Here is a 12,701-nt window from a genome sequence, read left to right on the forward strand (position 1 = left end):
TAGTTCTGAGCTGGGTATGATGGCACACACCTGTATTCCTAACATTCTAGGATGTTGAGGCAGGAGGATGGTAGGTTTTAGCCCAGCCTGGGCAATGCACTAAGTTATTGAGACCCTGTCAAACTAAAAAAGTAATAAAAGGACTAGGGTTACGACTCAGTGTGAAAGCCAATCTTCTACTGAGAGTGAAGTATTTTTATTTTTGTGCTTCTGACTTGTTTCTCTAGCCTATTTTGTAATGGGGTGGAGAGGTGAGACAGGCTCTTTATATATTTCAAGGCAGTCTTAAACTCTTTTGGTATCAGAGCGTGGGCTGGAACTCATGACAGTCCTCCTGTCTCAGCCTCTCAAGTTCTGGGATTACAGGCATGCACAAACATGTCTGACATTCTTTATTTTTTGTGCTTAAGATTGAACCCAGAACCTTAGGCACACTAAACATATACCATTGAACTACACCCCCACCTCTTTATTAATTATTTTAATAAGCAAATTGTTCATTTTTCAGACTGCCTTTTAAATACTCTTCTCCCCCACGGTTCAGTCCCTTATATGTGCTTTTCGTTCCCTCTATACTCATTTCCTCGACTGACCTCAGTCTTCCCTATATCTACTCTTAACATTTAATTTTTCCTAAGTCATTTTTTGTTACATCAATTAATCAAGCACTAAAATATAATTTCCATTTACTTACCTGAGTGGTTTTCCCAAAAATGTGTGGTATGCATGACTTCCCATCTTTAAAGTATATCTCTATTTGCTGGATGTTTTTGTTTTGTTTTTTCCTCTTTCTGCATTGCTAGTTAGCATTTCCATGGACCTTCTTTCCCAAACCAGTAACCTCATTCTTAATATCTTCCTCTCTGTTATATCTTCAGGTATTCTCCCACTTTTATCTCAACTATTTCTCTGATCCAGGCCTTCCTCTGCATTGCAGTGCTCACAGGAGTCAGACCTTGGGTGCCTCTTAGCCACACTAATGGACAATGTTCCAAAGCCTATCACCTTTTAGCCTTTGAAATCATTGCCTGCTGCCCTTGAAGTTAACGTATATTCTCTGAAAACAAGAGGCACTAGAGACAAATTTCTAGAAAATGATTTCTTTAGATTTCTCAGCCTTTTTTATAAAGTGTGTTTTATTCAGTGTCTCCAACAAAGGGGTATAATAAATAGTATGGCTTATGAAATATTTTTGTTATCTAGAGAGGTTAATGTTGTCCACTAAAATTTTGGGGGACGCTAGCCAGATGAGTAAATTTTCTTTCCTTTTTTTCCCCCCTGGGGAAGAAAGTGTATATTTAGAATTAGCCAGCTGGACTCAGTTTAGATGATCCTAATTTTGTTAGCAACATCCAATGCATCATAATCGAGAGCCAGTCAAACATACGCCTTCTTCTCTCCATCAGGCCTGATTAGGGTATTGACCTTGCCAACATCAATGTCACAGAGCTTCTTTACAGCTTGTTTGATCTTGTGCTTATTGGCTTTGACATCGACAATGAAGACGAGTGTGTTGTTGCCCTCGATCTTTTTCATGGCTGACTTTGTGGTCAGGGGAAACTTGATGGCATAGTGGTCAAGCTTGTTTCTCCTGGGGGCATTCTTCTGAGGGTATTTCATCTGCCTCCAAAGCCACAGTGTCTTGGGACAGTGAAAGGTGGGTGACATTCATATCTTCTTTTTGTGGCTGTGGATGCCTTTCAGCATAACCTTCTTGGCCTTAAGCTTTTGCTTTGGCTTCAGCTTTGGGAGGGGCAGAAGCTTCCTTCTTCGCCTTCAGTGCCATCTTGTTAAAAAAGTCACATGAGGGGCCAGGGAGATGGCTCAGTGGAATAAGCGCTTTCCTGGCAAATGCAAGGGTCTGAGTTCAATCCCCAGTTCCACCAAAATAAAAATAAAAATAAAAAGGTCAGATGAATAAATTTTCAATCTTTATGTTACATTGAAGTGTTTTCACATTGTTCCATATTAAATTAAATATCTACTACTGTTCTCTTAGCATTCTTTACCTAAATCCTTTTGGATTTGTCTCTTAATGTATTGGCATTATCTATATACATTTCTGTACTGAGGATGAGGACCTATCATTAGCTCTGTATCCACAGTACAAAGTAGTCTCGGGCACAAAATAATTCAGTAACAATTTACAGAATAATAAGTGGATTTAGGCAACCTGTTTGGGTCCCCTCTTCTGTCCCTCTCTTGGACAAGAGCTTTCTTTTCCCCAATAAATATATTCTGCTCTTAAAAAAATAAGTGGATCTATTTATGAAAAGGGAATTTCTCTCCTAGCCATTTTCTCCAGTTTTATTATTGTTGTCATAGTTACAGGATCATCAGTTTCTTTAATTTATAGGGCTGGAAAAATAATACACTTAAACAGTGTAGCTAAAACAGACCTTAAGCTCATCTAGGCCAGAGGTTTTCACACTGTACCACAGAGTCTTCAGTGTTCCACAAACTCCTTTCCTATCAATTCTTTTTCTGTAGAGGTTGTTGCAGGATTGCAAGGTGGAAAGTGGCATATGAGGCACATGTTCTCTTCGCACTTTTTAAGGGTTTTTTTTCCATAATTTTATTGAAAAACTAAGCAATGGGACAGTTTCAAATCCGATTAGGACAGTTTCAATAATTAATACATTGCATATTGTTGTCTTAGTGGTTATTCATTGTACAAGATGCAGACATGATATCCTGTTTTAATATTAAGTTTCTTAAATTCCTTTAGAAAAGGAATGCTAAGGCTACAGTTTCTGAACCATTGATATAGATTCCAAAGTCTTGGCTTGTGAAAAAGTGTTAGCAGGCAAAAAGGGGTTGATTTTCCCAGGGTCACAATGTTTTTAGTAAAAACCACGGCTAAGGCTCAGGTGACTTTATTGTCATGGTAGTGCTCTTTACAGAATTCTGAAAGGTAAAGTCCACCAAAAGATTATGGACTAAAATTCCGTTAATGTGATCATACAATCTGTATATGAATGTTATAACAAGCTTTACTCATAATGGCCCCAAACTAGACGCAATTCAGATATCCTTCAATGGGTAATTGCATAAATAAACTGTGACACATCCATACAGGATCCTAGGCACATAAAGAAATGGCTTAGAACTAAAAACACATAAACATAAGCACAAATAAAACGAGGGTCATGTGAATGAGATTGGTCAACACCCTGGTTATGATTTGCAGTAGTGGGGATTGAACCCAGTGTTTTTGTCCTGAGCTATATCTCCAACCATTTTTAATTTTATTTTAAGTCACAGTCTTGCTAAATTGCCCAAGCTGGGCTTGAACTTGCAATCTTCCTGCATCAGCCTATGAGTGTGCTGAGATGATAGAGTTCTGCAGCTGTACCCAGATTACACTGCAGTTCTGTAAGGTGTTACCATTAGAGGAACCAGGTACAGATGATCTCTACATTATTGCTCATGTCTTAAGGTGAATGTACAAGTATTTCAAAAATAAAAGTTCAAGTTTAAAAATTTTTTAAGAGAAATAGATACCACAACAAATAAAATGTTGGGCTGGGGAGATGGCTCAGTGGAATAAGCGCTTCCCTGGCAAGCGCAAGGGCCTGAGTGCAATCCCTGGTTCTGCAAAAAAATAAAAATAAAATGTTATTTTCCTATTTATTATTTAGAGCCAAACTCGGGATGCCACAGTTTTTGAGTCCTGAAGCCCAGAGTCTTTTACGTATGCTTTTCAAACGAAATCCTGCAAACAGATTAGGTAAAAAAAAAATTGATTGATTAATTTCTTTTGTGTGCTTGTTCGTGTTTGATTTTATGTTTTGGAGAAGTAGCTATTTGTTTTTATAGTGAGATTATTGAGATTCAGACAAATATTAAAAGCAAAACCTAAACAATATATATTTTCCTTGAAATAAAACTATCAACTTTTAATAGGTGCAGGACCAGATGGAGTTGAAGAAATTAAAAGACATTCATTTTTCTCAACAATAGACTGGAATGTAAGTATAGGATGAAAACTTACTTGAATTTTTTTATAATTAACGCATTACCTAAGTTTCTCTTTTTTTCCTCCAGAAACTGTATAGAAGAGAAATTCATCCACCATTTAAACCTGCAACTGGTAGGCCTGAAGATACATTTTATTTTGATCCTGAGTTTACTGCAAAAACCCCCAAAGGTAAAGAGAAATAAAACATGAAAACTCAAATATAAGGCCTTAGATCTTTTTTTTTTCTTGTTCAGTCAGAGCTTTTCCAGGGTAATTCTTTACGCTATCCTAAAATCTCCTAAATTTGTTTATCACCCTTGCATTTCTTGCCTGACATGGAGCATAGCACTGATAGGTATCATGTAGGCTGCATTGATTGCGGTACCCAGTAGCCACATATAGCTAATTAAATTTAAATTAATTACACATTTAGTTTCTCTGTCACACTAGGCACAGTTCAAATGCTCAGCGGCTATATGTGGCTACTGATTAGCATGTTGGACCACACAGATAAAATGTCCTTTATTAAAGGAACTGAGTGGTTCAGTGCTAATTTTGAATGCCATTAACTCACTAATTAATTGACTTATTATACTCTTCCAATGAGCTAGCTATTTTCTACCTTATGAGGAAGTAGAGTATTAGAGTAACAGTGGCAATAAGTCATCCCGACAGACAATGCAAGGCCTCACTGAGGTATCCTGGACATCAAGGGGTATATATAATGGTGCCTGAGAACTCTTCTAGATTAAGAAAGAAAAGTCATAGTTTCATTGCTTCTTCCCTTCAACTTTCAAAGGAATCTTCTTAGTGATTTCTTACTCATTTCAGATTCCCCTGGGATTCCACCTAGTGCTAATGCACATCAGCTTTTTCGGGGGTTTAGTTTTGTTGCTATTACCTCAGATGATGAAAGCCAAGCTATGCAGACAGTTGGTGTACATTCAATTGTTCAGGTGAGTAGATTCCTCAGTCATTTTAGATTTGAAGTGCCATATGCTATATTTCAATCATGAGTAATAAAATGCAGATTATCTGCTGAGATTTAGTGAACAGCTTAAAATACATTTTATATCTTTTTTTCTTCAGACAGGGTCTCTATGCAGTTCAGGCTGGCCTTATACTCACTTTTGTAGCCCGAGGCTGCTCTCAAACTCTCAGGGATCCTCCTGTCTCAACCTCCCAAGTGCTGGGGAATGCTGCGATTACAAGGGTGTGCCATCATGCCCAGCTCTGGGGGCCGAGAAGGCACACCTGGGGCTGAGACAGCGCACCCAGGGCTCCAGGGCTCTGCACAGCACAATATGCCATGCCGGAGATCGAACTTGGAACCTTGTGCTTGCCAGGCAGGTGCTTATGCCTCTGAGCTAATTACCCAGCCCGTACATTTTATATTATTAACATTACTCTTGGAAATGTCTTTTAGCCAGGCATGGTGGCACACACCTGTAATCCCCACACTTGGGAGGCTGAGGCAGGAGGATCATTATGAGTCTGAGACCAGCCTGAGCTGCATAGTGAGACCATGTCTCAAAAGGAAAAATGGCTTTCATATGTCATTGAAAAGGCTACATGAACCAAAAATTCTAGATATTTATATGACTATAACTTGAAAGTGAAATTCTGAGATATAGAGGTGAACATCATCAGCTTCACTGACCCCTCTCTTGGGCCTCAAAGTGTTTGTCAGGGCTATTGTGCATCATCCCAGCCTGTTTCAGGTCTGCTATAATGGATGGACTGAGGACTACAGGTGTTTTAACGCCTTAGAGTAGGGGTCAGCAGACTTTCTTTGGAAAAGTTCAGAAAATAAGTATTTGTAGTTATGTTTCTTCTTACATAGCTCTGCATAGCAACCACAGACAGTACATAAACTGAAATGACTGAGTGCTAGCTGATCCTGGTAACACATGCCAATAGTGCCAATCACTGGGAAAGCTGAGGCAAAAAGTTCAAGAGCTTGAAGCCAGCCTGGGCACTAAAGCAAGACCCCCAGCTCCAAGAATACATATACATACTTTATTTACAAAAACGAGCAATGAACCGGATTTGTCCCTTAGGTCATAGTTTACTAGTCTTTGTCTTAGATAAAGAACTAAAAATGACCCTAAACCTGAATTTTCCAAGTTTTGTGACATTGTTTTCTTGGAGCCCCCTTTGTCATTAAGAAGAAATGGTGCTGAGCATAGTAACCCACACCTGTAATCCCAGCACTCGGGAGGCTGAGGCAAGAGGATTTTTGTGAGCTTGAGACCATCCTGGGCTAGAAAACGAGCTCAAGGCCAGCCTGAACTGCATAGCAAGATCCTGTCTCAAAAAGACATAAAAAAGAAGAAATCATTATGGGTACTGCCTGAAAGTACCCCTACCTCTTTATCTTGTTTATAAGTATTACAGAAAAAAATAAGATCACTGGAGCAGGTTGGTTGGTGGGGGAGGGGTACAGGCAACTGAATTAGTAAATTATTGTTGGAGGGACACAAGTAGTACAAACATTAAATTTCTTTCTCTGTAAGTATTGCAGGAAAGTAATTTGTCCTAATCTGATCATTACATATTGTATATTTATATTAAAATGTCATACCGTATACCATAAATGTGCAATTATTAAATGTCAATTAAAATTAAAATATTTCTTAAAATGTCTTTAATCTAAATACGGTATATATTTTGAAATATAGCATTGTTTTTAGGATATTATTGTTGAAATGTACTTCATCATCTCGCTTTTGCTCTAAGTGTTTTTTTCATAGAATAAGTCATCTTTTACTTTCCAGAAAACCAGTTTAAAATGATTTTTAATCAAAATTTAGGTTGCTGTACTCTGTCCCATTTACAATGCAAGCACATGAATATATGACAAGTTTTTACATTATAACTGCAGCACCTAACATAGAAACTACAAGCTTAATAATCTACAACTTCAGGTTCTATCTTATACAGAGCTTGTTGGCATTGAAGGCCTTGTATCAGTATAACGAAGAGCAGCATAACTTCTCTCAGCCTGTTCATAGAAACACTAACTTGTCATTCATCATGTACCATATATTCAATAGTTTCTAAATCATGAATGGCCTCTTTAGCAGAAGTTGTATAAATCTATATGTTGAAGAAAGAAGGGCATACCTGCTGAAAGTACAAATAACAACTCATCACTTGCAAAAACACTGTTTGATTTTATTATCACCGTTACCCTGTGGGAATACACAGGCACAAGGTTACCTGGCTTGTAAGGGGTACGTGTGAAACAGTCCACGTGTTCTAATTCTGAATCCTCCTAGTTATTTCTTCTATACTTGAGTTTCAAACTTCTCCTGAGTTCCACAGCTCTGTCAAATTGAAATAGACCTCAATCAAAGACAAGGCTTTAGGCCCCTTGTCAAGTATTTCTGCTCTTTCTTTTGTACATAGTTAAATTTTTTTTATTGACATAGTTAAATTTTTTAACACACTTTTAAAAGGCATATTTCTTCCTATAAATAGCTATGTGTAAAAGAATATGTGCTATAAAGAATCTTTATTTTTACTGATTATTCATTTATAATTAACACCAACACTGCATACTGAGTAACATAATTAAGTTATAAAATATACTAAAAACATTATAGAAGTCATCATATGTTTATAATTTTACTTGCAGCAGTTGCACAGGAACAGTATTCAGTTTACTGATGGATATGAAGTAAAAGAAGATATTGGAGTTGGCTCATACTCTGTTTGCAAGAGATGTATACATAAAGCCACAAACATGGAGTTCGCAGTGAAGGTAAATATTCTTAGACTTAAAATACAAGGCTGAAAGTTCTTATTCATGCTTATTGCTTTGGTAAAAGTGCCTTTTATATCAAAATGTATTATTCTCATACATGAAAATACTACAATTGAAATGTAGTATTTTATAAAATTAATAAGATGTTAATAAAAAACAAAAGCTGGGTGTGGTGACACAAACCCTAGATTCAGCCATTTCTGAAAAGCCTACTCCCCATGGCTGCATGAGGTTTTAGGGTGATACCTAGACACAAACCATAACTATTATGTATATATACTATTACATATATATGTAATTATATAATATATATATATATATATTACTCCACTATATATATATAGATAGATATATAGAGATATATTCCTTTTGTTATAAAAAGTTGAGGCAAATTTAAATATCTGAGCCAGTGACTGTCAAAGATCTTAATTGATGCAATGTATTAAATATAGAAACTGTCCTATTGATCAGTTTTGAAACTGCCTCATTGCTGTTTCTCAATAAAATTAATAAAAAAATAAAAAGTATTCCCTTTACTCTCAAAAGTCCCCATTTTATAGTCAGGTTATGAGAAAGTACTTAAACTTGTTGCTAAATTGTATGTGCTTATATTTTTCTGGAAAAATTGTTCATACCTTTCTTTACATCCATCTAAAAAGATCTGTGAAGAATAAAAGAATAAGAACCACTGCTGTAGAATTTATTTGTTGTATTTATCATTGCTAATTTTAATTTCATCAGGTATCTTTCAACAGAATTTTCTAAGCTAAAAACTAAGGCTCTGTGATAAAGTTTGAATTTCAAAAGTTTAACTGTGAATGAACAAATACTATATTCAAAGTCTCTTGTCTTTTCATTTCTTGGAATGAGAATCTGCTCTCCTACCTCAACTAATTGAAGTAATGTTTAAAGCTTCCATCTTATCTTGAACCTTTTGTATTAGTTTATAAGTATGGGTAGCTTATATTGATTTAGTGAGAAAGTAACATTAGTTGTTGTTATTATACTAAAATTGGATGTAATTGCTTTAAAGAGTCATCACTGTCCATAAGGCTTCCTGCCAGATGTAGGGATAAACCACAGAAATAAACTTAACTTGCTATTCTACTCATTACTCTTACTAAAATCTGGAATCCATAGAAATTTTCAAATTGTGTTTGTGAAAGAAGGAAAAAAGAATGGTATGCTTGATGAATAGTTTGAGGATGTATCCTTACTCCACAAACACATCATCAAAAGCAGAAACGTCCTGAGGCCTACTTTGAATTACAGAAACCAGGAGCAGTATGTCTAAATCCTTCAGAATGTTGCCAACTATTTACGGATTCCTGTTACATTAGATTCATAAACCCAATTCCAACAAAACGATACTCTACTGAAATCGCTTCATGTCTGAAATCCACAAACACAAATATAGATATGATGTAAGTTGAGCTCAGATTATCGTATTAAAGAATATTGCTAAAAATATCACCTCCCGGTGTGTTCTGGTTTTGAAGAGACTAACCCCAGGTCACCTCTCTTGCCCTAGCATGCCTATTATGTATACTTCTCTTCTTAGCCATCCATTTGACTAATTCCACACTAATCATTTGCAGTGGGTACTAAAGTGAGTACTTAAGTGTTTGTCTTCCCTGATCTCAAAATATGGAACTGTTTTACAACTACCTCCATTTCAGAAAGATTAGATTCACACTGAGGCTTAAGCTCTATCCTAGGTTACATGGGGGGCCCAGCCCTAGCTCAGTTCTTTAAGTGGCTGCTTCCACAATGCTGGCAGCCTCAGTTTGCTGTAGTTCGATCCCCACAACACTCCAGCCATGCCAAAGTGCCCTGAAGGCATTAAAGGAGCAAAAAAAAAAAAAATTCCTTATCCTAGGTTACAGGAGTAATTGAGTATTTATTGTATGCATTAATTACTAAGCTGTTGTTAAATTGAATGTATAATAAGCAGATGGTAAAGCACTTTCCTAGTATGTGTGAGGCCTTGTGTTTGATATCTAGCACCTCAAAAAAAAAAAAGAATATGCAAAGGCTGCAAAATTTGTTTCATACTACCCCTTATAGACATTGAAAGCCAAATGTGGGGGCCGGGGAGATGGCTCAGTAGGATAAGCATTTGCCTGGCAAGTGCCTGAGTTCAATCCCCAGTTCTGCCCAAAAAAAGCCAAATGTGTCTTTCTAAAGTATAGTATTACTTTAATAGCCAGATGAGGTGGGATACACCTGTAATCAGCACTGTGGAGGCTGAGGCCAGAGGCTCACCGAAAGTTTAAGTCGAATCTAGCCTATGTCAAATCTGGGCTACATAGTGAGTTCAAGACCAGCCTGAATCGCATAGGAAGACCCTTTCTCAAAACACAAAACAGAGCTGGGGAGATAGCACGGTAGTCTAAGAGCCTGCTTGGCAAGCCAACCCAGTTTCAACCTCTGGTACCAAATGCTGTGCTGGCCCCAGAACCCCAGGCGTACCATGCCAGTTACTGAAACCAGACATGGTTGCACACACCTGTAATTCCAGTGCTAGGAAGGCTGAGACAGGAGGATCACTATGAGTCTGAGCTGCGTAGCAAGACCCTGTAACAAATTAATTAACTTTAAATACAAACTATATATATCATTATTATTACATTAACAGATTAAAACATTAAGAAAAATACTTTTAAGAAGCAGGTACATAGGAGCTGGGGAGATAGCTCAGGGGAATAAGTGTTTGCCTGGCTAGTACAAGGTCCTGAGTTCAATCCCTGCTACCGCAAAAGAATAAATAAAAATTAAATTAAAGAAGCAGGTACATAAAGCGTTGGAAAGAAGTATTAGTATTTTAAAGGGTTTTAGTATAATAAACTGAATTTTAGTTAAATAGAATTCTAGATGTTTTTTTCTACATAGCTTTCTGTTTAGATTAAGAAATTAGCTTGTGAGGAGGCCTGCCCCTTAGCTCAGTTCTTTAAGTGGCTGCTTCAACAAAGCAGTCAGGCTCAGGTTGCTGTGGTTCGATCCCCACAACTCAAGCTAGCCAAACCTGCCCTGAAAGCATTCGGAGAAAAAAAAAAAAGAAAGAAAGAAAGAAAGAAAGAAAGAAAGAAAGAAAGAAAGAAAGAAATTAGCTTGTAGGGGCCAGGGAGATGGCTCAGTGGAATAAGCGCTTCCCTGGCAATCCCCAGTTCTGCAAAAAATAAATAAATAAAATAAATGTTTACAAGTAACATGACTAATAGGATATTTCATTAAAATACTTTATTAGAAGAAAAAAATTCAATAAACAGATATTTAACATTGGTTGGGCCACGGAGATAACTCAATGGAATAAGTGCTTGCCTGGCAAGCTCAAGGTCCTGAGTTCAATCCCTAGTACCACAAAAAACAAAGCAAAACAAACACAAAATCATTGGTGAAATAATAGAAACATCTAACTCTTAATTTTCTGCATTAATAAGGAGTTAGAGTTGACTGTGTTCCAAAATGTGTAAGGCATTCAGACACCAGATAGCTCAGCAGATTAAAGTGCCTGCTTAGGCAGATGCAGGGACCTGAGTTCAATCCCAGGCATGCTGTGCCAGCCCTGCCCCCAGGGTGTGCTGAGAAGGTGATTGAGACTGGGCATGGTGGTGCACGCCTGTAATCTAAGCACTTGGAAGGATGAAAACAGGAGGATCACTACAAGTCCCATCTGTAGACCCTGTAGACCCTATACTAAATAAATATATAAAAAAATATATTACATTGGAGAGGATGTAATTCATGGGTTAGAATTTATAGTCTGGCCAGGTAGTTAAATAAATCTGATTGATAAATGGCTTGTAAATACATTATTTATGTAAGATGATAAAGTTTCTGTTCATGAGATTTTATGATAAATATTTGCCTTTCAGATTATTGATAAAAGCAAGAGAGACCCAACAGAAGAAATTGAAATTCTTCTTCGTTATGGACAGCATCCAAACATTATTACTCTAAAGGATGTAAGTATATTCTTCAATGAGGATCATGTCAATGAGTTGCCTAACTTGTTTGGGATATTTTCAAACATGTGGTAGACAAATACCATAGCATAGTAAATTTGACTGCTGGGGAAATGGCTGTGTTACAGAGCACTTGCCTAGCGAATGTGAAGCCCACATTCATCCCCAGTGCCACAAAAAAAGTAAATTAGAGAGCAATGTATATGGCATCATTGAATTTATAAGAAAATACGCTTAATAATAAATTTTCTACTTTAAGAGAAGTATTTTAGCATTGTTATTAATGTCTGCATTTACTGGAATATATACACATATGTATAATACTAATATTCCACATTTCTGCCAGAGAGTGCTAATATTTATATCTACTCATGTTATTTCCCTGCCTACAATTCACACTCCCCAGCCCCTCAAGACCCTACCTTCCTCTATTTTTACACTTCTATATATCCCTTATTCTCCAGCCATGCTATAGTATGCACCAATTTTTTAGCATGCCTCATTTCTTTGTGATGCTTAACTTTGAATTTACCGTTCTCTCAGGTCCGAACATTATTTCCCATCTTTTTAACCTGGCTAGTCACCCCACATTTCAAACTATGCTAGAGGACTTCTTCCTCCAAGAAGCCTTCTCTGTTCATCACCACCCCTAGGACAAGTTTTGGTATCCTTTGCTTGGCTGTCATGATACCCTGCTACCTATGTCTCCTGTAGCTTTTATTATAAAAGAGTATTGGCAGAGGACATGTATTCTCCAGGTAGCATTTTTACTACAGGAGCTCACATAGCCTCAAAGATCCTATCTGGGTGTTTTCAAAACTCTACTTTGTTCAGATTAACTTATTATTGTGCATTGTGAGAAGGTGGTTAACTTGAAGTAAAATGTGATGCTGCTCAATCTAACCCTTTAAGTGAAATAATCTCCAAGAGTTCAACCAAGAAAATTTTGTAAGAAATTTAAAAAATATATTCTCTCAAAAAAATAAATATATACCTATGAGTTTTT

At 36.9% G+C, this 12,701-nt stretch overlaps 1 protein-coding gene across 7 annotated transcripts in view; it reads left to right on the plus strand.

Moving 5' to 3' along the window:
- Positions 1–12,701, plus strand: part of Rps6ka3 (ribosomal protein S6 kinase A3) — a 101,912-nt gene that overhangs the window by 76,133 nt on the left and 13,078 nt on the right. For all 7 annotated transcript variants that reach the window (XM_023709013.1, XM_023709010.1, XM_004625656.3 and 4 more), the window contains 6 exons: positions 3,642–3,730; positions 3,907–3,971; positions 4,048–4,150; positions 4,793–4,917; positions 7,602–7,727; positions 11,606–11,695. In XM_023709013.1, the coding sequence (XP_023564781.1) occupies positions 3,642–3,730; positions 3,907–3,971; positions 4,048–4,150; positions 4,793–4,917; positions 7,602–7,727; positions 11,606–11,695 (598 nt within the window). The remainder of the gene's footprint in view (positions 1–3,641; positions 3,731–3,906; positions 3,972–4,047; positions 4,151–4,792; positions 4,918–7,601; positions 7,728–11,605; positions 11,696–12,701) is intronic.

This window comes from Octodon degus, unplaced genomic scaffold (assembly GCF_000260255.1).
Source record: "Octodon degus isolate 3935 unplaced genomic scaffold, OctDeg1.0 scaffold00010, whole genome shotgun sequence".
Classification (NCBI taxonomy): Eukaryota; Metazoa; Chordata; class Mammalia; order Rodentia; family Octodontidae; genus Octodon; species Octodon degus.